The sequence below is a fragment of the Molothrus ater genome, chromosome 14 (genome assembly GCF_012460135.2).
Source record: "Molothrus ater isolate BHLD 08-10-18 breed brown headed cowbird chromosome 14, BPBGC_Mater_1.1, whole genome shotgun sequence".
Lineage (NCBI taxonomy): Eukaryota > Metazoa > Chordata > Aves > Passeriformes > Icteridae > Molothrus > Molothrus ater.
Genome location: NC_050491.2, coordinates 15619889 through 15647866, shown reverse-complemented (window position 1 = coordinate 15647866; position 27978 = coordinate 15619889). Strand labels below are relative to the sequence as shown.

The 27978-nt window shown below is 40.3% G+C and overlaps 1 protein-coding gene across 1 annotated transcript in view; it reads right to left on the bottom strand.

Moving 5' to 3' along the window:
- Window positions 1-27978, bottom strand: part of LOC118698660 (connector enhancer of kinase suppressor of ras 2-like) — a 172964-nt gene that overhangs the window by 18630 nt on the left and 126356 nt on the right. The window contains exons 15-20 of the mRNA XM_054516354.1: window positions 18946-18980; window positions 14053-14101; window positions 10931-10979; window positions 9653-9828; window positions 8176-8249; window positions 2696-2767 (exon numbers count right to left, since the gene is read on the bottom strand). Coding sequence (XP_054372329.1) covers window positions 2696-2767; window positions 8176-8249; window positions 9653-9828; window positions 10931-10979; window positions 14053-14101; window positions 18946-18980 — 455 coding nt within the window. The remainder of the gene's footprint in view (window positions 1-2695; window positions 2768-8175; window positions 8250-9652; window positions 9829-10930; window positions 10980-14052; window positions 14102-18945; window positions 18981-27978) is intronic.

Here is a 27978-nt window from a genome sequence, read left to right as displayed (position 1 = left end):
AATTAATCATCATTCTGTTTCAGTAGCAACTATTTGTTATATTTCTTGAATGAATGCCAAAGATTTATGGAAGTTATTAAAATTGCAAAGTTAACCCAGTTATTCAAATCAAAAGTGATCAAATTATTTAGCCTAAAATAGAAACTTTAAAATATTTAGTATTTGGAGTTCATTATGAGACTGCAAATGCACTGCCCTGCATTTCAATGGCATGTAAGTTTTAAATAACATAGATATTGTAAAACAACTGAATATTAAATTCAATGCTAATTAAAGCCATAAACAGGTTATGTGTGGTGTGGTAGGAGATGGAGCACTTCTGGGAAATAAGGCCTTTAACAAGCTTGGAGTAGCAAGCTAGAGATGAGCTCATCAAGTTCATAATTAATTCATTTCCAAGAACATGGCTCTGCCCATGTAAGAACAGCACGAGCATGAATTCTGCAAACCTGAGTAACACAGCAGGCAAAACTCAGCCCCAGCTGAGTGCCTGGGTCTGCTACAGAATAATCCAGCCCCACCCACTGGGGTCCAGCTCTTCCTTCAGCAATGTGGGGTTAATGACACAGTAAAATATTCCAGAGTGGAAAAAAAAAATAAACAGTGAATCTGGGGTGAGAAACTCTAAAAAGAGCTGTTAAAATAAAAGTGGCTGAAGAAAGGATAAAATTCCCCTCATAGTGAATGAGGAATGTTCCTCTCCATGCCAAGACTCCTTCACTTTTCAGCATGAGGGATCTCCCCTTCCATCAGCAGGGAAAATCCAGTTAAATTCTGTGCTGCAAACAGGAGCGAGAGATACCATGTAAAATATTTGCTCTATTTCATCACATTATGGGGCTAGCAATTTGCTGGGAAGAGAGAGATTTGTGGAATCAGTACTTTAAACACATTTTTCATCTATGATTCTTGCTCCCTCATTTCAAATTTCACCCAGGATCTCTGGGAGAAGGAATTCCAGGAATCCTGTAGGAGCTGCAGGGGTGCCCAGGGATGTCACAGAGGTAGCAGAGTTATCCATCATTGGGGTGGGGAGTGAATTCCAATTGCTCTGCAGGGACAGAATTGCTGAAGGGAAAATACTGCACAAAATACTTCAAGTAGAAGCTCACCCTTTGCCTTCTTCCCAAAAATTCAGGGGAAAAGGTTCTTGTAAATTCCAAAGTAAATGATGTTTAGGATGGTGTGACACGCTGGCACCTTCCCAGCTGCTCCAGGGCTCCAAGGCCTCATTGCAGCTTCCTGGGCTCCCCATGGAAAAATCCATGGATGTTGTAAAAGCAGCTCACTGAATGTGAGTCAAGAGTTCCTGGTTTTCCTTGAGAACATTTTCTGTATAATTTATTGATATGATCAATGGCACTTCAATAAACAAGAGCTACCCCAGCAGCGGAAATCAAGGGAGACCAGGCAGAGTTAAACCAGCAAAACATCCTCACTTCAACAAACCTGAACCACACCACAGAACTGGGCAATGCAACATTAACAGCCTTGAAAAAATATTTTTCAGCAAATTTATAGCCTGAAAGTATGCCACTGCTGATAAGTGAGGCTCATCCCCTCTCAGTGCAGGATGAACAGTTCTCCAGTTTCAGCCCAGCCAGGCTCACAGCCCCACATACCTGAAGAGCCATGTAAACCACAGAATAGAAATGTTAATTCAACAATGGTTTTTAGGCCTTAATAGTCCAAAGGAAAAACCCCATCCATATCTGTCTTCCCAGGCTGGCAAACATTAAGAACAACTGTAAGTGAGAACATCTCAAAGTTTCAGTTATCTGTGCCAGGAAAGATTTAAGACTTCCCAGGATGGTGACCTTGTCCCAGGTGTCCTCGTGCTTTCCACCTCAGCTGGGAATAAACAAATTTCTGAGGTAACAGGAGGAAGGAGGACATCTGACCCTGCCTTTTGGGATCTAAGGCCCTGTCCCACCTTCACCCAACCTCTGCCTTCACCACTGAATCACAAAGGAGAAGCACGGAGTAATTTGGGCTAGAAGAGCTCCCAGGAGGTGCCTGTTCCCACAGCCACCCTCAGCAGGGCCAGCTTTAATGTTGGATCAGGCTGTCCAGAGCCTTGTCCAGTCAGAAGTTTGGAATGTCCCCCCAGCACATCCAAGGACATCTAAAACTCACTACAACACCAAAAATGGAATTTTGCCTACCTCAGCTCTGTGTTGGGACAGCGATGTGGTGAATTAAATTAATAACTGCTGATTTTCTGTGTTGTTAGGGGTTGTTCTTGGCATTATAAGGGGAATATATATATGTATAAATACATGTATATGTATACACACACCCCCCCACCACCTGGGTGTTCTCTGTACGAGCTTTGGTGTGGGTGCACTGTTTAATAAACCAGAAACACTGATCCCATTAAGACTTCCAGCCTTTACCTACAAAACTTCACAAGGGTGATGAACCTTAAGCCCATTGACAAAAGAAAAAGTTCTAATTAACATAGATGAGAACACAAGTAACTTTCCTCTGCAGAACTGAGACATGTCGTGGCAGGAAATGCCAGCAAAGTGAGCCACAGAATGCCATGTATTCACTGAAATTAATGGAAAACTAATTCCTGAGAACACCATGAGCCAGCATTCCATAAGGCTCCAGGAGGATATTCCTGTGTCAGATGAAATATTGAAGCACCAGGATAAAGAACATCCCACAACAAAGAGGACACACAACTCACCTGTTCATCTCTTCAAGGCAGTCGGTTGCGAAGTAGAAACTCTTTATTTTGGGGTGACAAGCTTTGAAGGCACTATAAAAAGAGCACGAAGAATGAAAACCACCTTTTCTTTCAAACATCCTGTGTACAAACACACCAGACTGTCCTGCTCTATGACTCTTCAGGTTTCATAGCCATTTCTCATCTTCAGTCCGAATTTTGCTGCCTAAATTTATCAATGGATTCCCCCTGACCTGATTGCACCGATGTTTGTGAGCCTCATACTTTGCAAAAATTTCAAAAGCACTTGAATGACTTAAAAATATAAATCTTTTGATAACCACTGATGTTCTACATCTAAAAAAATCCTTGGGTGATTTTGAAAGTCTTATTGAGTATATTCAAGTACATCTTAGTTGTATTCCAAGGATCAGCTAAAGGAATAAATGTTTGATCTCCCCCACCTCTTCTCATGTATTTGATGACAGTTTTATGTTCTACAAAAAGAAATGCAGAGGGCTGCCAAGTTGAGCTAGAAATCACTGGAATAATAGATAACAATCAGATGACATAGGTGATTATAGTTCACAGAAATGCTTTTTATTAATGCTTTTATGTGGCCCAATCCCTGAGATCTCCCTCAGCTGAGAAGTTGAAAACTGCTAAGAACAATAATCACATTTTTTATAATTTTTTGTGGGGGTATAATGAAAAGGAGTTTTGCCATCAAGAATACCAGAAGGTCCCAGCATTAAAGACTATTAATTTGATTAGCTGGCAAGTGTTAAAAAAATGCCACACTATCATTCATAACATTTATGTTAAAATACTGACATTTATATGGTAATTACCAGATGTAAGAATTAGATTAGCAATCATTACATGTGGAATTATGAAGAACCTGTGATGCAATGTTTCCACTATTAATAGCTTAAATGCAAATGAGTATTTTATTAATTACTATGACTTACTGCAGTTTTCAAAGACAAGATGACAGCTGAAGAAGCTTCACCTGGGCAGTGATTTTTTAATATATATAATTAATACAAATGCATCCAGCAACAGCTTTCCTAACAAAAGCCCTACAGCAGATTTTTGTATTTCTGTGCAGTTTCTTTTTTCATGAGATTAGGGATATCAAGGGTAAGGTTATCTTTGCACAGAGGGTTATCATTAAATATTAAATTCCATAAAAGGAGGCTGTAGAGGTACTTAAGTGTTGTTTTGGGATCTGGACAGTGATAATTTCCACTGCAGAGCCTCACTGCCCTGGCACTTTGTAAATAAAAGCAGTGAGTGACTGTGAAATCCCACACAGGGATCCCTGGTGCCCACTAGATGGCACAGGCTTGTTAATTATCTCTCTTCTGATCATTACATAAATGCAGTTTTAAGTATGCTCTGATCAAATTTATGCTTTCTTTTAACTGATTGGTATGATACGGTTTAAGTGTCAAGAATTCTTGTCATTCTTAGTCTTCTGCTTCTGCTGTGGAAGTTTTTAATCCCCCTGTGCCAGCTGAGTACCAGCACCTCCCACTGCTTCTCTGGAAACAGCTGTGGGTAAGAAAGGTGGGACAGTTTTGTGTGTCTGAATTAGAGCAGTGCATGGCACATCTTTAATTACACAGAGATGGGCAAATACTCAACTTCCAACAGAAATTCCTTACACTACTGCATTTTTGATGCTCAAAATAGAAAATCATGGCTCAAAATAGAAAATCACAAACACTCCTGCATTGTTCTACTGTTGGTCTGAACTCTCTGCAGCATCTGCACCTTCTCCTGCTCCACTTGCCCAACCATCTCCAGTGGGATTGGCTCAGATTGGAGAGGATTAGGTGCTGGATCTAAAGATCCTAATCCTTTTGGCTAATCCTGAGACAATATCACATGATGGAGTTTCTGCTTGTAAATAGGATTATTTTCCTAGACAGGAAATTTAAATACACACAGGCCTTTAAATGCCAGTATTGGGGTTTCAATGTTAATGGGTGGAAGTTAGTGTGATGAACAGAGTTTCATTTGGCTCCTCTGTGCTCCTGTAATGTGATAAAATCTAGGATTAGTGGATCATTTTCTAGTGGAAGGTGTCCCTGTCCATGGTAGGGGTGGAATGGGATGATCTTTAAGGTCCCTCCCAACCCAAACAAGGCTGTGATCCTGTGATTATTAGAATATTTTACATTCTCACAGAACCCTGCCTCAGTTAAGGCACAGAGAGGTGAAATCAGGAGAATGCAACAGGTCAGGCACTGTCTGCAGGCTCCTGGCTCAGCTGTGACAGAACCTGTGAACGTGTCATAAAATGCAGAAAGAGCAGGAATTTTGTCAGGGGAAATCAGGTAAACGCTGCAGGTCTGGCTGCTTTTGCAAAGGAGCTCCCACATGGCAGGTCCCTGCAAACAGCTCTAATTGTCACTGTGTGAGTGTTCCTTGAGCTCTCCCTGTCTGATACTGTGATCCTTTCCTGAGCTGGTGAACATTAAAGCTGCAATCATGTATTGCACTGTTACACATCTGCAGGCTGCAGAGAAGAGATCTTTATAGCTGTGAAATGGAGACCCCAGTTCTGTGCAAACTTGTGATTTAAATGTGCTGCACTTCTCTGTCAGGACTGCAAAACACAACAATAAATCCATCTTCATCTCCCAGCAGTGTCACTAAGATTATTATTAGGGAAGTGTTTAGATACATTTCAAGCATTAGGAACTGCAGTCTCCAGGGGAACAATTTGAGATGTATAAATATGAATAATTTAGAGGAATTATATCTATATATTTACATTTGGCTTGGTTTGGAGGGCCCCAGACTGGCTGCAATAATCAAGATGAGGCATAGTGAGTGCCAGTTTAAAGAATAATCCCTCTCCATCCATTGGCTGCACTCCAGTTCACACAGCCCAGAAGTTTCTTCCCCGTGGTGGCTCAAGGGGGCTTTGCTGTCTGCAAAGACTGTCAAGTTCTTTTCAGAAGTAATAAAATTATGAAACTGTAGCAACATTTAAGCTGTACCTTCCTGTCTGCCTGTACTACAATGACATTTGTAAAGAGCTCTGACTGCACACTTTCAATATGGAGTGCCAACACTGTGACATATCCTTGATAAATTTAAGACCCAAATTTGCATTAACTAGGCAATGAAAATTTTCACTAGCTGGAAATTGCTGAAGGTTCAGGCAAGGCACCAGTTGATAAGGATTAATTACACCTGTGGCTCAATTAATCTTTATACTTGGGGATCAGCATCATCGTGGGGCATTATAATTATCAGTATCTGTGAAAATAACATGATATTCATGTCATGCCACAGCACACAAACTCAAATAACTATAATTTCTCCTACTCTGTGATCACTTTTAATCAGGAGGATGCAGGTGTTGCCTATAAGCAGTGGAAAGTTTTTCAGTGGCAGTGCAGAAAGGCTCCTTTCACAGGGACAAAGGTCACTGCACGTCCAGCTACAGCCTGGAGAGCTGAATCTGCCTGAGATAATGCCAGGGCTCCTGCAATAATCAGGGTACCTTCATTAAATGCATTACTGAGGCAAATCATCAAACCATACCAAATAATGCATTCAATTATCTGTACTCTTGTGAAAGCTTTCTTGAGGCTATTCCATCACTGTGGGCATGGACATCAGGAGCAGCCAGGCTGGGGAGCAGAGCTCCCCCTCCAACAGAACAGTGGGAAAGAGAAATCCATTCATTATCCCAGTAAGTCTTCAAATCCTTTGGTTTCAAAAGGGTTTGAACATTTCACATCAATAGCTCTGAAAATAGCAGAGATCTGAAGGGAAATCCAAACTGAGGTCCAAAATGTTCTTAGTTCCGCACTGGGGAGAGCTGAAGGAAAACTGACATTGTGGTTTTGGCTTTGCAGTGGAATCAGGCAATGGAATGATGCTCACTCCTGGCCTTGCAGGACAACAGAAGAGGACAGGAAGTGTTTACCAGGTGTGCTCACAGGGGCTGTGGGCTGGCCTCCACTCCCACATGCTGAATATTCTGAATTTCACTGCACTCACTTCCAGGTAAAACAGTGGCTAAGGTAAGGTGCAGTTCTTGTGATGGGGGAAATATATAAATGGTAGTCCATGAAGGAAGAAATCAAACTGAAATTAAGCTCAGGAAAAAAGGGAATATACTATGAACATCTTCATTATACTTTTACCCCTGGACCTGCCTCTTTTTGAAAGGATTCAAAGCCTGGAGGTTCTCAGCTTTCAGTCGTGTGCAAAGTTTCAGTTAATCGGACTTTTCCCTGTGCATACACCCTACAGAAATCCTTCCCTAAGCTGAGTTCTGAGGGATTGTGTTCTCATGCTTTGAGGAAAGCTCTGGAAGCTATTTCTAGCTGTGCACAATGACCTTCTGTTTGATCTTGGTTAATTCACTGAAATCTGTTAAGTGCTTTATATTCTAACAAAAGGGTATTATTTTTCCTGTATTTTTGTTCAATATCACTATTAATATCTACTCACGGCTCTGAGGTATTTATAGTGCTCAGCTCATGTTTAATTTCTACAGTGATACCCTCAGCTGAAAGGAGAAATAGAAGTGTAAATTGCACTGTCTTGTACTTCTCTGACACAGTAATAATATCCCCAGACAAGAAGAGGCAACTGAAGAGGTTTGATTTTCTGATGAGCAGCCTCTATTGTAATTCATACCTTCAATATTTCTATTGTACTGTGCTCATACTTGTAGGACTTGTTTCCTCAGACCAAAACTGCATTCAGTCATTGGGAAAGCAGAGGAAAAACCCAGGATGCTTAGTTAAAAGCAGGAAAGCACACAGAAGACAAATGCAAATAATTCAGGAGATACCAGCAAAGTGCTACTCTCAAAGCATTGGAATTGTTCTGTTAAACCTGTTGATTGCAATCCCAACGCTATTTGGAGCAGTTTCCAATGAGTGTCTGTTATTAAATATTCCTTAATTGTGCAAAGCTTATAATATGCTTTTAGGTGGAGTGGAATGTAGCAGTAGCAATATGCACATAAGCAATAATGCTGAGTTCGTTTTGCATATGGAACCTAAATATTTTAGCAGCTGAGAGCAACACAATATTTGGTATGAAAATCTTCCCCCATAAAAGAGAAAATTAAGATTATATTCACCATTCCCTGCTATGATATTTTTTATGCTATTTCCTATGGGAAAATACTGCTTTACTGAACCTGAGAAAGTTTTATCTCTTTACTAGAGTATTCATTGCTTTTTGATTTACTTATTTAGCTGAAGCTGTAACTGGACTATCTGGCAAGCCAGCTAAAGAATTATTCAATTCATTTTAATCCAGTAAATGGAATTTACATTACATTGCATCTTTTATAATAAAGAGAAATACTAAAGCTTAAGTGGATCTATGATGTTTTATTTCCAGTTTCAAGGTTTTTTCTCTGTAACTTCCTTCTCTGGACTTTGCAAGTGCTCAGTACTCTGTATAGCAAACTTCCAAGAGCAATCCTTTGTGAAGATAATTGACACATTACTTACTGTTTTCGTCTGCATTCAATTGCTCTGTCTATCCTGAATTCAGGTAAACTAATGAATCCTTCTGCTTTTTCATCCTATTGAATGAGGAAAAAACCAAAGTTGTTGAAAATGAATATAGAATTAAAGAAGAGAAATGAGCAGCAGCTGTTTGGGGCTTATGCAAAGAACTACCCAGTCAAAGAAGTACTGAATGTATTTTGCACAAACTGCTTTTCCTATGGAATGGATTCAATCCATCACACAGTGTGAATTACCTCTGTGAGGTAACTGAACTGGTCATTTCTCAGAGGAGGCACAGCCATCCCAAATCCCCTTTTGCTGAAGATCACAGAAAACCTTTCAGCCCCAAACACAGCCCCTAAACAGAGGAGAGCTCTGATTCTTCACCATAAATCAGCATTTTACAGCTGTTTGGTGGCTGTCTCTCTTGGAAGTCACAGTTGTCACACCACAGCCCCTGAGGAGCTTCCCTGGTGAGGTCACCTCTGATTAAATGGGGAGGAAATAACCAGGAAATGCATCCTGTCACTTTTTGCTTCTTTTGAAGCAATTCAGGAGGAGAAGCAGAGAGACATTAAATTAACACCAGGCAGGTTTTGAAAGGTGTTAGCAAGGGCACAGTGAGTTATGGTTTGGTTTGAGGCACAGCCTGAGAGCCAGGGGGACACAGCCAGAGCCAACCCCCCCTGGCATGGGAAATGTCAAACCCCACAAAACCCCTTCATCACCCACAGCCTGAACCCCTCTTGGGCTACAAAATCCACAAAAACTGCGGGCAGTTATGCTGCTGAACACCTCCTCTGGAAGGGAATGGGAGAGGAGGAGTAAAAGCTCAGTAACCAAAGCAGGCTGCAGAGTTCAGCTCAAGCACTGGGGCTGCTGCACACGAAGGGAAGAGCATCACTGAACCATTTTGGGTTTCTCCCCTCTGTTATTTCCCTACATTTATGCAGATTGCACCAGCACAGGCCCATTGGTTTTCAGGAAAATTTCACCAAGAACAGCATTTTGCACATGAGAAACTGCAAACTCCAGACTAATTCAGCAAAAAGCAAGAGGAACATCGATATAAAAATAACTTCTAGATAAAGAGATTCACAAATTCAGATTTTCACATCTGCTTCACAGAATGCTTAATTAACACAAATGGTTGCACTTTATACATCCCCCCTCACAAGTGAAGCTGGGGAGAGCTGAGTGTGAGCATTGTGTTAGTCCAAATAAACCTGTGGAAAAGGATTAACTACAGACACACTCATTTCTTAAAGACTGCCATGAACATCTGCTATTTTATTAACCTTGAACATGGACTTGGAGATTTTAAAAAAGAATTTCAGTTGAAATATTTCCAGCCAGAGTGTCCCAGACCTGGCAGTTAAAGTGGCAGCTCATCCGAGCACGCAGTAAAAATAGACTTAAAAAGAATTATAAAACTTAAGGTTTCATTTTGACTTTTCCAACCACGGCCTGTACTTACATTCTGGTTTGTGTACCAGTACAAGGAGGAATCCTTCAGGATGAACCAGTACTTTTTCCATTTCTGGGTGAAATACCCTTTGGCATCCTTTTTCTTCCAGAGCCAGCCCTCGCAGTCGCCGTGGCCCAGGTCCTTGCAGGAGATTCGCCTCCTGCTCACGCTGGACAGGGAACTCCCTGGGACAGAACACCACAGGGGCAGGGGAAATGTTCCACTTTCCAATGGAATGAAAAGTGCTCATTTTTCAATGAACAATTCACCTTCAAACAATTCCCTCCCAGCCAAACCCTCTCCAGACTCAGAATAAACGATTTCCAAGTTCATCGGTGCCCTGTTGAATTGCCCTGATTTTGATTTCCTCATGACCACAATGAAAACTGCCTGGTTTATGCAATTCTTTATTTAATCTCTAGAGAGTTTGTTCCTCTAAGGGCTGCATTTTTTTTTTTCTGATTAAGATGGACAGCACCATTCCAAAGTAAAAATGAATTTATTTAGCCTCAGTCAGGAACTCAGAGTGTGACACAATCTGTACACAGATGCAAACACTACTTTTTGCCATATATCTTCCCTTCAGCAGCAGAAGCTTTGTCAAATTATGGGAAATTTTAAACCCAGTTTTTATAAACAAGAAAAAAGAAAGATTGTTCACTTCCATAACAGTGCACATGCTTACATGATTTTTATCCTGAGGTGAACAACAATATTTTAACTTTACAGCATCCTGTTAAAGGCACAGCACCAGGATTAGGCTTGTTTTTATTTTCTTGGTGTTATTTCAATGAATCCTAATTGAAAGGCTTAGATTGCCTTGTAAATATTAATAAAGCCAGGTTTTAAATAAATATGGTATAATTTATTTTCCTGAAAAAAACTCTGTGGGAAATTTCTTTAATATATCAGACTTTTTTTCCTGTGAAAAATCAAGTTTATGATGCTACAAGAATTACATTTGTCCTACAGCTGTGAAACAGGGAAGAAATTTAGAGAATATAAAACACCATCCTTTGTCCTGCAGTGTTCCACAGGCAAATTTTTATCAATTTGCTCACAGATGCTCCTTGCCTTCTTCCTAAGGAAGAGGAGATTTTTCCACCCACCCAAGCAACATTATATCGATAAACCATTTCTTTTGGTATTTTAATTTAGTATTTTCCTTTATTGCTTACAATAAAATTTAGAAATATTTGAATCGAGTTGAACTTTTGCTACAGATCACTTATTCTCAGAGAAGGAGCCTCATTTTCTGTTTTCAGAATGTTAACTGAAAGAAGTTACCTTTTGACCATTTTCTGCTTTTTACCCTGAGGGAAGCGTAATGGAATGACTGTAAGGAAAAAAAAAAATAAATAAATTATGAAACACCAGTGCAAGTGACAGCAGTAACATGTAAGAGCTTTCCTTCACTCCCCTCTCCAGGGTTATCACAGCATCACTGATCACAGGATCTCCCTCCTGTCATCTTTCTCTTACTACTTTCCTCAACATCATGAAGAAAACAACACTCTGCTAAATCTGCAAATTAAAATAGCTTTAGGAAATATTAATTACAATTGCAATGAAAGCATGAGTAGCTGTGCAGTGGTTTGAAAACTAAAGATATAAACTCCCACGAAGGAGCTGATAAACTGACTGGTATTTGAAGTTTGTTGCATCAAGGAAATAATTACATAAATATGCATTCAAAAAGAAATATCCACCACAAACATTAGATACAAAATCCTGTGCTTAATGACGTGTCTAAGTCACACATCCCACCACAGAAACAAGTTTTTTTGTTGGTGGTGGTTGACAGAATAAGTTGGTGGTTGGTGGGTTAACAGAATAAGTCCCAGGAGAAAAAAAAAATGAATATTTCTTTCATTTTGTGGCAGCATTAGAAAATTGCTACAGATTCTGGGGGAAAAAAACCCCTAAAATCAGGTCTTTATTTAAACCTAAAACCAGGGATAGTACTCAAAAACTTGTAAGGATTTGCCTCCAATGAACAAATACTTAAAAACCCTAGAAAATAATCAGGTGAAAACAAGACTCCAGCTCCAGAGAGACAAAGGTTGATTTTAAATGAAAGCAGCAGAGGGAGGAGTGGGTTTGGACATGCACAGCCCTGTCTGGAACCTGATTTAGCACTTCACAAGGGGAAGGCTTTGTGGGGAATGCAGGGATCAGCAGCTCTCTGTGCTCTCCTGACCTCAGCCTGCTCTCCCAGCCAGCCCCAGGACAGGAATGTCCCACAAAATGTGACAGTGCTGCCAGGGATGCTCAGCGAGGGAGGGGGCAGCGGCCACTGGCTCAGCACATCCCCCTTGTTTCACTGCATCTCTGCAAATGTGGCTCTTGGCTCAGGAGGAGACAAAGATGATGCTCTGTGCTGGAGGAAATGTGGCAAAACCCAGAAATGAAACCAAAAACCTCTGAGAGAGGGTATGAAATGTGCACATGAGCTTTGTGGATGTGCTGCAAATGCCAGCAGCAATGTTGATCTGCCCTGGTGGGTCAGCTGGAGCTCTGTGGTGGCTGGGGCAACCTGCTCAATGCTCCTCTGTCCAGAGAAATGCACCAGGGCAAAGCAGGTGAGTTCCTGAAAAAGACATCACCAATTTCCCCCCAGTTTAGGCTAGAGAAATGTAGGGATGGAATAAAACCCTCTAATGAAATGTGGGCAAATTCAAAGAACTGTAAGACAAATGAAATGTCTGGAGGAGATACTCACCAGAAACTGGTATGCATCATTTGATATGAAAGTTTTAAAAATAATGAAAGAAACAGCACAACAAATCAAGGGAGAGCTGAAAATATCTTTCTGAAATAAAAAATATCTTTCTTCTAAAACACTTGGCTAATTCTTCTTCCTGGATGGACAGCACAATTCCAAAGTAAAAATGAATTTATTTAACCTCAGACGGGTACTCAGAGTGTGACACAATCTGTACACAGATGCGAACACTATTTTTTTCCATGTATCTTCCCTTTAGCTGCAGAAGCTTTGTCAAATTATGGGAAATTTTAAACCCAGTTTTTATAAGCAAGAAAAAAGAAAGATTGCTCACTTCCATAACAGTGCACATGCTTACGTGATGAAATGAAGGAAACAGCACAACAAATCAAGGGAGAGCTGAAAATATCTTTCTGAAATAAAAAATATCTTTCTTCTACAACTCTTAGCTAATTATTCTTCCTGTTTTGTTTATGCACACACAGAATGCATTCAAACCAAGGAAACTAGAGAAAGTGAGAGGTTTGCAATACCTTGGGAATCAGTTGTTAATTAGCACTGCTAAGGTAAAAATTCAACCTCCACACTCTGAGAGATAAAAGAACCACTGTAATATAATTAACTTGGTGGCAAACACTGTAAGGAAACAGAACTCACAACTGCAAGTGACTCAGAGTTGCTATGGGAGACAGACAGATGATGGAGAACTCACTGGGGCTGTCAGCGTTTCAATTCTTATCTCAAAACCACACCACGAGGCCACGGCCAGGGAGTGCCCACCCTGCCACCCCCACCCAAAGCCAGCACAGGGAAAAATGAAATTTAAAAAGTGCTAGAATTGAATGGATGCTCCTGAAGGCAAATTTAGGAGTTCTCAGTGTAATCAGGGGATAGGAGAAGTGCTGGCACAGAAACACTCAATGAAAAGCAAAACTGGTTACTTGTAGCTCCACTGGCTTTAAGCTCAGGAGTTTTAGGGGAAACTGTTTAGAACTGAGTCATCACAGCCACAGAAAGGTTTGAGAGGGACCTTAAAGCTCATCCCATCCCCTCTGCCATGGCAGGGACACCTTCCACTATCCCAGGGTGGTTCAAGCCCTGTCCAAACCAATCAGTGTAAAAAGTGCCAAGTCAGAATGAAGAACTGACGTTCTTCAAATGAAGGTTCTGTTGCTTGTCCTTTGTATGAAATAATAATAAAACAATTGTTTATAGCTATATTCCATTGCAAATGGAGCACTCAAAGTTGGTAGAATAAAAAATATTTGAAAATCTTAATCCTCCATCTCCCTATCATAGTATTGGTACTATTTAAATATTCTAAGAGTTTTAAAACTTTTCTTTACCTTCCCTCCAGAGATGCCTTTCAGTCCAATGTGGTGTGTGATTCTCCTCCCCAAACCATCACATAGGTCAGAACACACACCAAGGCTCCTAAACTTGTCTGAATTCCTAAATTCTAACCATAACTAAAAGCATTGCAGGCACAGCACACTGACCTGCTGTGGTTGCAGCAGCCAGTTTCCTCAAGATGGAAATTATCGCTAGAGTTTTGTTTTCAGCTCTTTCATTACATAGGCAAATGTCAAGGTTTGGGATATCTAAGGTATCTTTTAAAATAGGGCAAGGAATTGAACAGTTGGGGAGTTTTTTAGTTATTTAAAGCACGTTTATAAATCATTACCTTCCTCATGGATGTGTTTCCTGGATGGTCAATGGCAGAACTTGCATATCTAGGACAAACAGAAGAAAGATGTCAAATAACCACAGGAAAAAAAACCAACAAACTGATTACATAGGGATTACAGACACTGTGAATTTCTAAATATAACCATAGCATCCTGCAGCACAAATTTCTGTAAGACTTTGCTACAGGATGCCACAGATACCAAGAATTGACACCTTAAAATGCAATAATACCATCTCTGATATATGTGAGCTCTGTAAAGATTGGAGAACAAAGGAGGGCAGCAGCACCAGAGGCCTTTCCTTGTCCAGTGCAGACAGAATTGGCCATGATGGAAATAGGACACTGAATCAGGGTCAGATTTGTCCTTTTTATCCATTTTCAGAACTTGGACTAATACACATGTAGCATTTTGGATTTATCTACCTGGTCACAGGAATGCATTTTTAATCACCTCATCTGGATCCATGATTTACATTTAGGTTACTAGAACTCTTATCCATCTCTTATATAATATATTCCTGTTACAACAAGGAAATTCTCACTGCAGATTAATTATTGAGTATTTTGTAGTGAGGTTTGAAATCCCTGGCTCAGGTCTCTGCTCTGGGCTGTTGATGCTTCGAGCAACTCAGGTGCACCTGTAAATCTCTGCAGTACAGGTGCATCTGAACATGCAATACTGACAGCAAAATGTCAAGACTGAAAGTCATTTTTAAAATGTTTATCTCTTCTTATCTCTCCAGCATTAACCACAACTAAAAAAAAAGTAATGTCCAAAGCACACTGCCATGACCATGATGAAAATAATCTTTAAGCATTCTTTACAAAGACAAAATGTGTTATGAGAAAGAACTTGAGCAGTGTTTTCTCACAGAAAAGAAGCAAAAAATTCAGCAAAATGTTCATCCAAGCTGTGCCCTGTGTGAGTGATGCAGTTTTTCTGCCTCTCTCCCCTTGTGTGGTGTGTTCACAGGGGTCCCAGGACAAGGGAAGGGATGAGAATCTTGACTCCATGTTTCAGAAGGCTGATTTATTATTTTATTATATATATATATATCATATTAAAACTATACTAAAAGAAGAGAAGAAAGGGTTTCATCAGAAGGCTTGAAAGGAAAGGAATGATAATAAAATCTTGTGACTGACCAGAGAGTCTGAGCCAGCTGACTGTGATTGGCCATTAATTAGAAACAACCACATGAGCCCAATCCCAGATGCACCAGTTGCATTCCACAGCAGCAGATAATAATTGTTTACATTTCATTTCTGGGGCCCCTCAGCTTCTCAGGAGAAAAGATCCTAAGGAAAGGATTTTCAGAAGATGTGTCTGTGACACCCCTTGCAGGCTGAGGGTAGCAGAGCTCTGCACCCAGGTCCCCACAGGGATGTCACAGCTACAGGACACACCCTGGCCAGAACCCACAGGGCTCAGGGTTCCTATTGCTGGGAAAAATTCTCCTGAAGTGAAGATCAAAGACCAGGGGAGCCCTGCTAAGCCCGGTCAGGTGTTTGCAGGAACAGCTCAGCAGTGATTCCTCCCTGGCGCTGGTTCCTCCTCCTGCTCTGTGAAACGAGCCCAGCAGGGCAAAGCTCCTGGCAAACAGGGGCACAAAGCAGCTCAGGGACAGGCAGCTCAGCCTGGCTCCCCAAAACCTCAATGCACACACACATCCAGGGGCTCCAGCTGCAGGTGCCGCTGCCTAAATCGGTGCCTTCAGTTTGAGTTTCGTATTTTCCAGATTCTGGACCACGTTAGTACATAACTCTGAACTTCATACACACTGTCAGCAGTTCTCCTCACAGCTCAGTCATAGAAAACAATCTTTTCCAGCCCCAGAACCAAGGACACCACTGCAGCTTCAGGCCCAAAAAGTGCAAACAACAGACAACTGAGGAGAGCAAACTGGGAGGGTGGGACTGCACAACCTGGAGCTGGACTTGGACAATGAACCCCAGTATCAAAATGGACCAAAACTCATAAAAGTGTGAAACCTCCTGACCCAGGGTGCAGCCCTGCACTGCCTAAGGTGGATCCTGTGAACTCCTTTTAATAAATTCCTACTTTGTTCCTTTAACTGGGCCCAGCCTCTGCTCCAGGCAGCCTCTCCAAGCATCAAAATCAGAGCTCCTGCTCAGGGGTGAGCGCACAGCTTCCAGCACAGGAGCTGCCAGGGGAGCTCGGGTGTCCCTGGCAGGCAGGGCAGGTCTGTGTGTGAGGACAGTGTCCTGCACCAAGGGACACAGCTGGAACTCCTGCCCTGGCACAGAGCTGGGCCAGCTCTGGGGTGTTTGGGTGCCCAGACTTTGGGGGAACCCAGAGCTGGAAGGCAGAGATCCCTCATTTCTGCTCTGCCCCGGGCTGGGACAGAGCTGCCAGCCTTGCTCTGTGTTCTCCTCATCAAATGAGTGAAAAGCTCTTCCCAAATGAGTGAAAAGTGTTCCCAGGGACACCCTGCAGCCTCATGGCTCTCACAAAGCAGCCTGGGGGAGCTTCTACCCCATGCCAGGAACATCTTCCTTCCCCTTGGCTTTTCTAAAGCAGAGGATGCAATCCTAAATATCCCAGAAGCTCTACAGGTCCCTGTATGTTGAAATCACAGAATCCCAGGATGGTTTGGGGTGGAAGGGACTTTAAACCCCATCCCACTCCACACCCTGCCATGGGCAGGGACACATTCCACTGTCCCAGGATGCTCCAAGCCCCATCTAACCTGGTGTCTAAGTGTCTAACCTGACCTTGGACATTTCCAGGGATCCAGAGGCAGCCACAGCTTCTCTGGGCACCCTGTGCCAGGGCCTCCCCTCCCTCAGAGGGAAGAATTTCTGTATATCCAACTTAAATTCCCCCTCTTTCAGTTATTGAAGCTAATGGCATTTCACCCAAATATGTCAATCTATCCACACAGTTTGTCTCCTGGTCCCCAAAGCCTAAATCTAGGGGCTAAATATCTGAAAATTGGTTTTTATTTTGGTTTAAGCTATTTAAATCACTTTAAATAAGGTTATTAGGAAGGTGATATAATTCTGCCTCTTGAAATATTTTTCAACAGATTGAAAAGACATAACATGGTCATGTTTTGGGCCTAAAATGTGTGGGAGAAGGATTCTCCCATAAAAGAATAGAAAAGCATAGCCTTTTTCTATGAAAGTTTGCCAAAATTTCATCAAGTCATATGTCCCTGGAAAGTATCAGTTGGCAGATGCCCTGTCCTGTCCACCAGGGATGTTCCATCTGGATTGCAATGTCCCTGCCAAAGTGGGCCTGTGCAACCTGCTGGGAAAAACCAGGAGCCCTTTGCTCTGGGAAGAACAAAATTGCTCAGAAGAAAAACAAAATCTTCTGCAGCTCTTCCTTGTGGCTGCAGCAAAATGGGGTGTGGAGGAGGAAATGCAATGGTGAGACTCATGGCTGCTTGGGGAGGGTGTGGGGCTCCTTCTGATGCACAAAGTCAGGCAGGAAGGAGCCCAGGGAGGGCACAGCCAGGCTGAAAACGAGAGAAACAGGTGGGAGAGCAGAACAGGACAGGAGAACCTTTAAAGGGGATGGGAGGCTAAATGAAAACAGTCAGATTTACAGAAAACAGCAGGCTTTGAGCACTCAGGTGTAAGAGGTGAAGGCAAAATGTGACATGAAGTTCTAATTCAAAAGAGAGCAAGAATAACTCACTCTCCCCCCAGGTAAGCCTGCACAGGAGGGAGGCTGTGAAGTGGAACAAAATATTAATATTAAAATATTAATATGTTTAACCTCCTGTAAAAGCAAACCCCCACACTCAGCTGAGGTGATGAACTGCTGGCACTGGAGAGGCAGGACTGGCTGCTGTCAGATGAGGTGGAATTTCATCTGTGCCTCACGTTAATCTCTGTTAACACTGCTGCTCCATGGGGTCAATAATGCCATTTTAGCCATGCACAGCACACCAGGGAAACAGCAGCAAATGGTCACCACTGCAGCTGCCTTCCAACTGCACTGGGATGTTTAAAACACACATAAAGAGGTAAAAATGCTGTCTGCCCTGAAAAATCAAGTGTGAGGTGGTCAGAAGCTGATAATGTTGCACCTCAGGTTTTTAGCTGAATTCAGGGATGTTTATAGCACTAAAGGGAATCATCACAGCTGTAAATCCTTTAGACTGGTCAAAGCACTCTAAATCTAATTAATTATTCCGCTTCTTAAATGGGTTTAGGCCATACACAGGATGAAAAACATAAAAAGAATAATTATCATAGATTACAAGGAAACTGAATTAGAATATATGATGATACAAAGTAGCTGTTGCTTCAAAGATTCCTTTAACTGTGACTTTTGGATGCAACATGAAGATACTTCATCAGATAAACAGCAAAGAAATGAAAGACAAAATCAAATAAAAGACAAAATGTTTTCTTCATTAGAATAAATGGATTCAATTCAGACCTAAAGGCCAAATTGAAGAACCCATTTTTAATATCTGTGTACTCCAAACCACAAATACAAGCAGTAATTTTGGACAGACTGAATTAGAGGTACATGTTCATTGAAACATTCTGCCTGTTGGTTAAGGAAATTGTGTTAGATATACATTATGTTTTTCATCCTCAGAGTGAGTCTGAAATACTGAATTTCAAAAATAAATTTGAAATTATTTGGAAACATAGCAGTAGAATTTTTCCCCTCTACAAATATTTTTTAAACTTTTTTTTTCTGAAGAATTTTTTAAACCTTGTTATTTTTTAATTACATTTGATGTTGGCAAATGTTCATTTGCCAACATGACATCAGCACTGATATCTCTAAACCCTGAAAACCTCAAATACTGCAACGGAATTTCTAAAAGCAAAGAAAGGAGTTTAATTCACAAATATAACCGTGTATATATTTAAATATATAATAACAGAAGTAATTACCTTTCAGTATCTCCACTGACTGTATCCCCTGCTCTCTGTAGAAGAAAATAAAGAGCATTAAGCACAAAGACCAGACTTCCCTGGTGCTCTGAGCACAGTGAAAAAATGACAGAGGTAAACCACAGTCATTCTGCAACTCTAAAGCAAAGGAAATGGAACATTTATTTCAATTTCCAGCTCAGAGTTATTTTAAAATGAAGATCATGCTTAAAACAACTTGCATTTGCACTTACAAACTAACTTCAGATGCTCTCTAAGGGTGATCAAAGCTCTTTAAAATAAGGGAGCTAAAATTTGTTTGAATGTTTGCAAATTTGTTAATATTTGAAGGGGCGTTTAAATGCAAAGAACAAATATTGCAAAGTAAAATAAAGAACTTCAGAAGGACAAACTTTCTTTGCCATCACCCTTACACAGCTTTAAATAACTTGATTTACCACATTGGTTATTTATTCCTCTGAGGTTTGGAAATGAACCTGTCTTTGTGGAGTAAGCAGCAGCTGATTTGGGGTTAAAAATAAAATCTTCAGACAGTTTAAGTTACTTTAAAACAAGTTTTATGATGGAGGATTTTTGCCTCAGCTAAATGTTGACATTCACAAAAAATGAAACTCACAAAAACCAACTCCCCAAACGGGTTGTAAAATTCACATGTATTTGTTTACAAATGCAGAAATCCACAAAATCTTTGACTTTCTGGATAAGCAAATAGGAAGCTGATCATTTTAGTGAAAGCGGTGTTTGTGGTTTGATGCCACTGCGGGATGCCTGCAGCAGATGTTTGCTCACAGATAATACTGAGCTGCAGAGGAGCTCAGAGCACAGGAAGTTTGCTGGGTGCATTTTTGCAGCAGAGTTTCTAAGGCAGCTTCAGAACCAGCAGGGGACAAACTCATTCTGCCACCTCCTCCTCCTCCTCCTCCAAGGAGCCCCCTTGCCCCTGGGAGCCCAGCACAGAAGCAGTTATCAGCTTTTAGTGTGCTCCAGCTGAAACGCTCCAGCAAATGTGAGCTGCAAAGATGATCCCACTCAAATAAGGGGCCTTTTCTGATGAAAAATAATGAAAATTGCCCTTGCACTAAAAGCAGAAGTTCTCTGACATTCCTTGTGGAAACCAGGCAAAGGCAGGAGCTCCCCACTGAGTGACTGAGTACAAAAACCCCAACAGCCTTTCCTGAGAGCCATAAATGCCTCAATTCTCCTCTGAGTACGCTGAAATGTAGCCTGGAGAACTTAAAAATATTGAAAATACCCTGTAGAAATACTCACATTTTCTCAAAGCAGACTGGAAGGGTTAACAGCACACAGCTAAAGCAAAATAGCTCTTTGAGAGATGTTGTTTTGGCGCTGAAAATGCTCTGCTAAACACAAATGAACCAGTCTGAGCATCCCTGGAAATACTGAGGACAGCCCAGGAAAATATTGTGTGGCCAAGCGAGCAGAAGAACTTTGACAGCAGCAGTACCCGTGCTGCTGTTATAAAAATAGAATTCATTCCTACCAGAAGGCTCAAAGCTTTCCTTCTCATCCCTCTGACTTCCAAGGTTTCTAATTTTAGCAACTAAAAGTGGGACTACTAATTCAGTCAGTGCTTCCCATTCTATTCCTTAATTTCCTTTTCCAAAAATGCTCCCAAAGTAAAAGCAAAGGGTTTCCAAACCAGGGTTTGTTCCTTCTCCCCAAATGGGTCCCATCCCACGCTCCCTTCCCTGGCACAGCTGAAATAAACCTCCCTCACCTGCTCTGGCCAGCACCTGAATTATAAATTTTCACTGCTATAAGACCTCAGTTTTTTATTTCCTTCCAAGAAAATGCACAAAACCCATTTCTGTCCCACGTGATCGCCTTGGATTGTGGCTTCCAGATTCCTTTTGATCAGATGGATTTCATAAGTGTGATGTGAACTTGCACATATTAGGCTGAAAAAAGACTTACTAGAGAGAAATTTGCTTCTGATAATAAAACACATTTTTCTAGAGGTCAGTCTTTCAACACCACAAATTTTTCTGCATTACCAAGCATTAATTTCCAAAGATATTGAATAATGTAATCTCATTAACTGAAGCATAGTCTGTAGCAGGGAAATTTAAAAAGACTCTATAACAGTGTGAAAAAGAAAAATATGATTTTACCATTGAACAACTCATAGATTATTGTAACTGATTATTAGTTGCTGCAATTTAGAAAAGAGCAAAGAAGAATATCTATATAAATTCAGAGGGAGAGAAAACTGTTGATATTAGTACTTGAAACATAAAAAACATAATTACACCTTTTAAAGTCTATCAATAATTAATTTATTAGAAGAAAAATCTCAGCTCCTGACCAACTCATCGCTAACACAGAGATTATTACCAGTAATTAAATGTGGACACTTGGGATTACTGCAGACCTTTGTCATATATTTATCATCTTTTATTTGATTGATTTTCTGCCCAAAGAAGCTCTCCTGGGAGAAAAATCTTGTTGCCAGTTTGAAATGCCAACCTTTATAAAGGATTTCTGGTACTACACATGGAAACACCCACGCTCTGGCATTTCTATAAATGTCTACCTATAGCTAAAATTAATTTCCTTGTGTAATTGTAATTACATGCAGATTCAATGCTGACAATGGCAATGTGGAAGGCTCCTACCTGCATTTTCAGCAACCTTATATATAAATTTTTTTTGAGCAGTTACTTCTTACCACTTTGTGACCTTTGAAATAAAAAAAAAAATTGCCTTTCCTAGTTCCCAAAGTAAAACTTTACTTCATCTTACTACAAGGCCACTTTCATGAGTAGCAGACATGTGGGAGGCTCAGGAGACACCAGTCTTGTCATGCTGTCAGAGACTATAAAGCACAAATTCTGTGAAATTCAGGTCACTGGCACCTATCTGCCTTCTTTAGTCAGCTCCACGTTCCTGGAGCTCCAGGGATCCCCAGGATCTGCTGCTGCTGCACCAGTGCAGATGAAAGGACACCAAAGCCTCAGATCTGAGGCTCCTCTCCCAGAGGAAATCCTGTAGAAAGTCCCAGTTACCTGAAACTTCTATAAATAACTTATAACAAAAAAACCCAGTTCATTTGAATCAGAATTTCCTCTTCTAAGTAAAGAAATCAGATAAATCACTGAGAACAGAAGAACCCTGAGCTGCAGAGATGGTGTGAGAATATTCAACACCCATTATTTACTTGTTTCCTAAACAAGAGACAGGAATAGTTGGTAATGAGATTAGAATAGTTTCATAATGGGTGTTACTAATCTCAGTGGTCAAATTCAAGATATTTATTCCATCAACATATATAATTTATTCAGATGCAAAGATTCCAAATCTTTATCGTTCTGTTCTTCAACTCCTCTATACTCAGATACTGAATTATTATTAATACAAGTTAAAAAATAAAAAATTATTTGTTCTTCTGCTTCTTTAACTCATATATTTATTATCCTGAAGACTTCTCTACATCAAATTTGTTCAAAAACAATCAAACATGGCCTTGTTACAAGGGGCTTTACTGATCTCTCTACCTCAGAGAGCTGATGCTTTCACCCACTGAATCTGCTTTCAGAATTGTCATGCTGAGCTAAAAATAAAAACGGCATTTGAGGTTTTCATTCTGCTCCCCTTGTTGAGGGGAGAGATAACAGAGACAGGAAATCAACCAGTGTAATCTGCATTCATCAACAGTTGGTGGTACTCCAATTTGTGCTGAGGAAAAACAAGAGGGCAGGTGAGAAAAGGAGCTGGGGGCAAAGGGAAGGGATCCACTGGAGTTTGCAGTGATGGGAGATGATCACACTGGGGAGCAGGGCAGCTCAGGGAAAACAGGCCATTCCTCCTCCTTCCTCTTCCTCACCTTCCCCATTCCCATGGGAACAGGTGGCCCTGCCCTGCCCAGGGCTGACCTTGGTGCCATGAAATGTTCCTGTCCTCCAAACCCAGAATCCTGTGTTTCTGCCATGAAATATTCCTGTCCTCCAAACCCAAAATCCTGTGTTTCTGCCATGAAATATTCCTGTTCTCCAAACCCAAAACCCTGCCTTTCTGCCATGAAATATTCCTGTCCTCCAAACCCAAAACCCTGCCTTTGTGCCATGAAATGTTCCTGTCCTCCAAACCCAAAATCCTGTGTTTCTGCCATGAAATATTCCTGTCCTCCAAACCCCAAATCCCGCCTTGGTGCCATGAAATGTTCCTGTCCTCCAAAACCAAATCCTGCCTTTCTGCTCCTGTCCTCCAAAACTCCCTTCTTATCTTCCTGATGGGGAAGGAAGGGGGAAAGGACAGGGAGCAAGGCTGAGCCACTAGGTAGAGAGAAAATTCAGAGGAGACCCCAAAAGGTTTCAACTGGATTCCTGCACATTGATCCTTTCAGCAGCAGGAGATGATATTTGTGTGATAAGGAAGAAATTTCTATTTGGTGCATCTTCTGGAGGATAAATATTGCAATTATCATAGCAATAATACCAGTTGTAGCTAATACTTACTGTTAAATTTGGCTTTAGGCTATATATATATATATATATATAGTTAGATTATATCTAAACTGGTTTTTTTTTTTTTTGGTAGCCTGGCAAAACAATAAAAACAGGGCATAAATTCATTTGCTAAAATAATACAATGCAGTACAAGTTAGTTATGTTGTGGTTCTCTGGAGTCAGAGGACTCCAGAACATTTTACAAATGGCAATTTATCCATGAAGTCACAGCAGGTTAATGAATGCTTCATTTGCTGACTTGCATTGGTGGTGGTTTGTTTGAAGATGCAGAATATCATCATTTAAATATGCTCTAATAGAGCAGAATTACTTCTGAAAACACTGCATATGTTTGGATAAAGGCAGCCTCATATTTGCTTTGTGCAAAGTGTCCTGATATAACTGCAAATGAAGGAACTCCAGGCCAGCCAGGCAGCCTGAGCCTTTGGAAGCAGCAGGAACGAGCCCCCTGTCCCCCTGTCTTGGGGCTGAGTTTGCAGACCCATCCATCCCAACCTGGCTGCTCCAAACACAACCCCAGCCCCTCTCCTGAGCCTCTGCAAGGGGCTGAAATCAAGGACAAGCTGAGTTCTGGATTAACACTGGTTTAGTCTTTTTTTTTTTTCCTGGATCCAAATCAGTTCTTGATTACTGAATGAATGTGGAAACTCAAAGACTGATAATATTATTATTAAAAAGAACCTTTCTTAACATTTTATTTCCCTTTATTTTCTCTTATATTGTAAAACACCTTATGTTAAAATAACTTTTCCCCCTTTGAGCTGTTTACAGATTAATGAAGAGTATAGTTTAGAGAGTCGGGTCTGAACAGAGCCCTAAATAAACACATTATTGGACATTGCTACTCAAGGATACTCTTCAAGTATGGGGGAGACACTTGTCAACACTTCATGTGCATAGTCCCAATGAAAAATAATATTATTTTCCAATCAGTAAAACTGGGCAGACCCATTTTGAAGCTACAGAACACAGAAATTACTTATATTGACCTTTCTGAGCAGCCAGAACCCACACAGTCATCCTCAGAGTGATTTCCCAGCATAACTGCAGGTAGGAAAAGAAGGTTTTCCATATTACAGATACTTAAATAAAAAGCAAAGACAGAATTTATTCAGCAATTCAGAAAGGAAATAAAACTCTAAAGAAAGTAATGCTCAGTTTTGTTTCTTTCTGCAAGAGCAGGAAGGAATAAATAAAACATGAGCACATTTCCTGCAAAATTGGCAATAAAAGGCTCCTCCCTCAGTCACTGGAGCTGAATATGTGTGATTCTCCCAGACTATCTTAATTATTCCACTTATCAGAGCAGCACTCAGACTGCCTGTCAGCCCAAAAAAGCATCTGGAACATCTGGCACATCCCAGCGTGCACCCGTTACACAACACCCAGACCTACATTGCTTCTGCACAGGTTTTAATTCCCAGCATGTACCACTAAACTTTGCATCGTTTGTCAAGCTGCCTCTGCAGCTCCAGGAACACTTCAAGAGCATTTCCGTCACCCTGTGCCACGGGGATGAGCTACCAACTTCCTGGGATCAGCAAGAAGGGAATAAAAAGCAAGTTAAGCAAGAGCTGTGTGACAATGACCAGAAAACACCATCATGCTTCAAATGATCTTTCAAATAAAAAGTGACTCCTGGCCTGGCACTCTCAGTGAGTGCCATTATTTCTGTTTGACTGTCAAGGGAACATTGAAATGAAAGAATTGATCTTGAAACTCATTAAAAATTAAGTCTTTTCAACACACTGAATTCTAATTCACACACACAAAAAAAAAATTAGAAATTCCAATCTATCCTCCAGTTTTTTAATATATGATACTACAAAGGAAAATATCCAATTACTCTGTAGATAATAGGCCCAGACATTTATCACCAAGTAAAACCAGATGAGAGATCATTATCCAATTGGAGAATTTAATGTGGTAACCAGCAAATTGAATTTCAGAGCTTCAGAAAGTTGTGCAAGTCTGAGGCAATAAAACCACAGAGCTGAACACTGTGTGGATTTCCAGACTGGATCTGGAAGGAGAACTTCAATATTCTCCTTTTAGATGGAAGCTGGTTGCCACAGAGCAAAATGGAACTGGACAGCAGGATAGGTACAGTTTTCTATAACTTTTTGTAAAATCCTGAAGATTTTCCAAGATTTTTTGTGGTTTGTTTTATGGTCAAAAATGCAAAATGAAAATTTCCCAGGTCCATCTGGTCTACTGAGCTGGATTCTTGTTTGTTAAGTTAATTTTCTGCAGAATGAGCTCTGGTAATACAAAATAAAAACATATTCAGATTTTAACTCTATCCTTGTAAGCCCATATTTAGGTTCAACCTGGTAAATGATGTCACTTCAGAAGTGAAGCATTAGTAAACATAGAAAGTCATGTTCCAAGAGATACTCTATTAATTAATAATTATTTATAACAGCCTTGCTAATTGTAATTGACTCTTGCTTAGGTTCTGTGGCATTGCATATCAATTAAATTAGAGTTATAAATATATCCTGGAAGGGGGCAGTGTTTCTTGACAGGAATATTTCACTGCAACATGGCTTCATGCATCATTTTATATCCTGGGCACGCTGCCAATATTGCATTACCTAAATATCCATTTTATATAGGAACTCTGCATCCTCCCAGCAACTTATGAAATCAGGCTAATTGTTTAATTTTAGGTTCCAAATCAACATTCCTTCCAAAGCATTAATCTAGTGGTGAATCTCTGCAATTACCAATTTTTCAAAACTTCTTACGTCTGGTAATTTAAACTACTGTTAAGTAAGTGCCTTTTTGGATTTTTTTGCTACATATTTATGTAAGTGCTTAGAAAATGAAGCAATGGCTAAGTGATGCTCAATTCCTCCTTCCATCAAGCCATCTTTGTTTGATTACAAAACATTATCACCTTCCCTTCACTAAAGATGATGAAAATCCTATTTATCCTCTCCATTTCCCAAAGCATTTATCTGGCCTGAAATTTTGATCTATATCCAGAAGTTGTACTGGGCATGTGTTAAGAGAAGAGGATTTCATGGAAATGTGATTCCACCAGTTCTGCACTTTTACCTTCCATTGAAAAACACAGAGCAAAAGTAAGAAGAGAAGCTAAACCAGTTTTGTCAACATTTTAAATAAAAATGTAGCAAAAGCTGTTTTAAGGTGATTTAGTCTCATTATCCAAAAAAGGTTTATATATCAAAATGCTTATGAAAATCCTGGTAACACCTTTAGATATTAAGGAAATGAGCTGACCTACTTAAAACTTATAAATTTACATCTAAGAACACAACAACTCTGTTACTTTTCATTTTTGCTATCAAGCTGCTATGGAATGTTCTTTGATATTTCATATTTTTGTTCTGGGTAGCTCTCTTTCAAGATAAATATGCCCTTTTTTTTTTTTTTTTTTTTTTTTTGCTTGGCTTTTCAGAATTCTTTCAGTATTCCAAGTGGAAAGACATTAATGTGAATGATTCTGTGCTGGCAAGAACCCACAAAATCTGTGTCAGCAACTCTGTGTGTTTGTCGACTCAGTTCCTCTTGTATATTTATAAGGCAGTTGACAAAGTGCCTCAGATATTCTGATTCCTGTGATTATCTCCTGAAGGACTGCAAAGGTCTCTTTTAATGCTGCTCCAGAAATTTATGGTGATAAAAGAACTAATCCTGCTCTGTCAGTCCATGAAGAATCATTTTACCTGTGCCCTCCTCTGTAATCACTGCATGTGGAGCTGAGTTTGTAAACACTCCCTCACTTCTAGGGTGAAACAACCTCTCCATATTGGCTCTTCCTGTTTTCCAGTTTCCATCTTTTCCTTCAGACCCTTTAGATTTGACATTTTATGTCATTCAGGTATTTTTAAATATTTACTTCGTTATCACCTAATATCATACTGCTAATCTGTCACATCAATTAATTGCATGATGGTGTGGAAATCATGCAAGAAAATACAACTTCAGTCCTGAAATCAAGGGTGGAATTTGCATCTTATCCAAAGTGACCTATTTGCTCTCTCTTCAGAACTCAGGTGAGCCAACAGATCATCAACAGAATTATAAAAACTGACCGAAACCACCTGACTCATCTACCAAGTTATGGAATATTGTTGGGGTTTGTTGCAGGTTGTATAATAATTTTCTCATTCATCCTGATGAATTGCCTGCTGATTTTCTCTCCAGGTTCGAAATCCTTTGCTTTAACTTTATGATGCTGATAATCTCTGTCAGAGAGATTTAAATCCACAATTTAAGTAAATAAATTTAAATAAACAGTAACTCCATTAAACTCATCTGTTTTTACAAGACACAGTAATCAAAGTGAAAGTACAAAAGCTTATAAATTAATGTATAATAAATCATTATCAGAGGCTGAGTGCAGGATCCTTATGAACCTTCAGAGATAATACAGTCTAATTAAACTAAACTCAGTGAGACTGAGTAATTAAGAGCACGATTTTATTAAAGAATCTGACAGCAAATGATTCTTGCCTTGTGTTTTGCTGTTCTGTCCTGACTTTGATGAGAAAGCTGTCGTGATACTGACATTGAA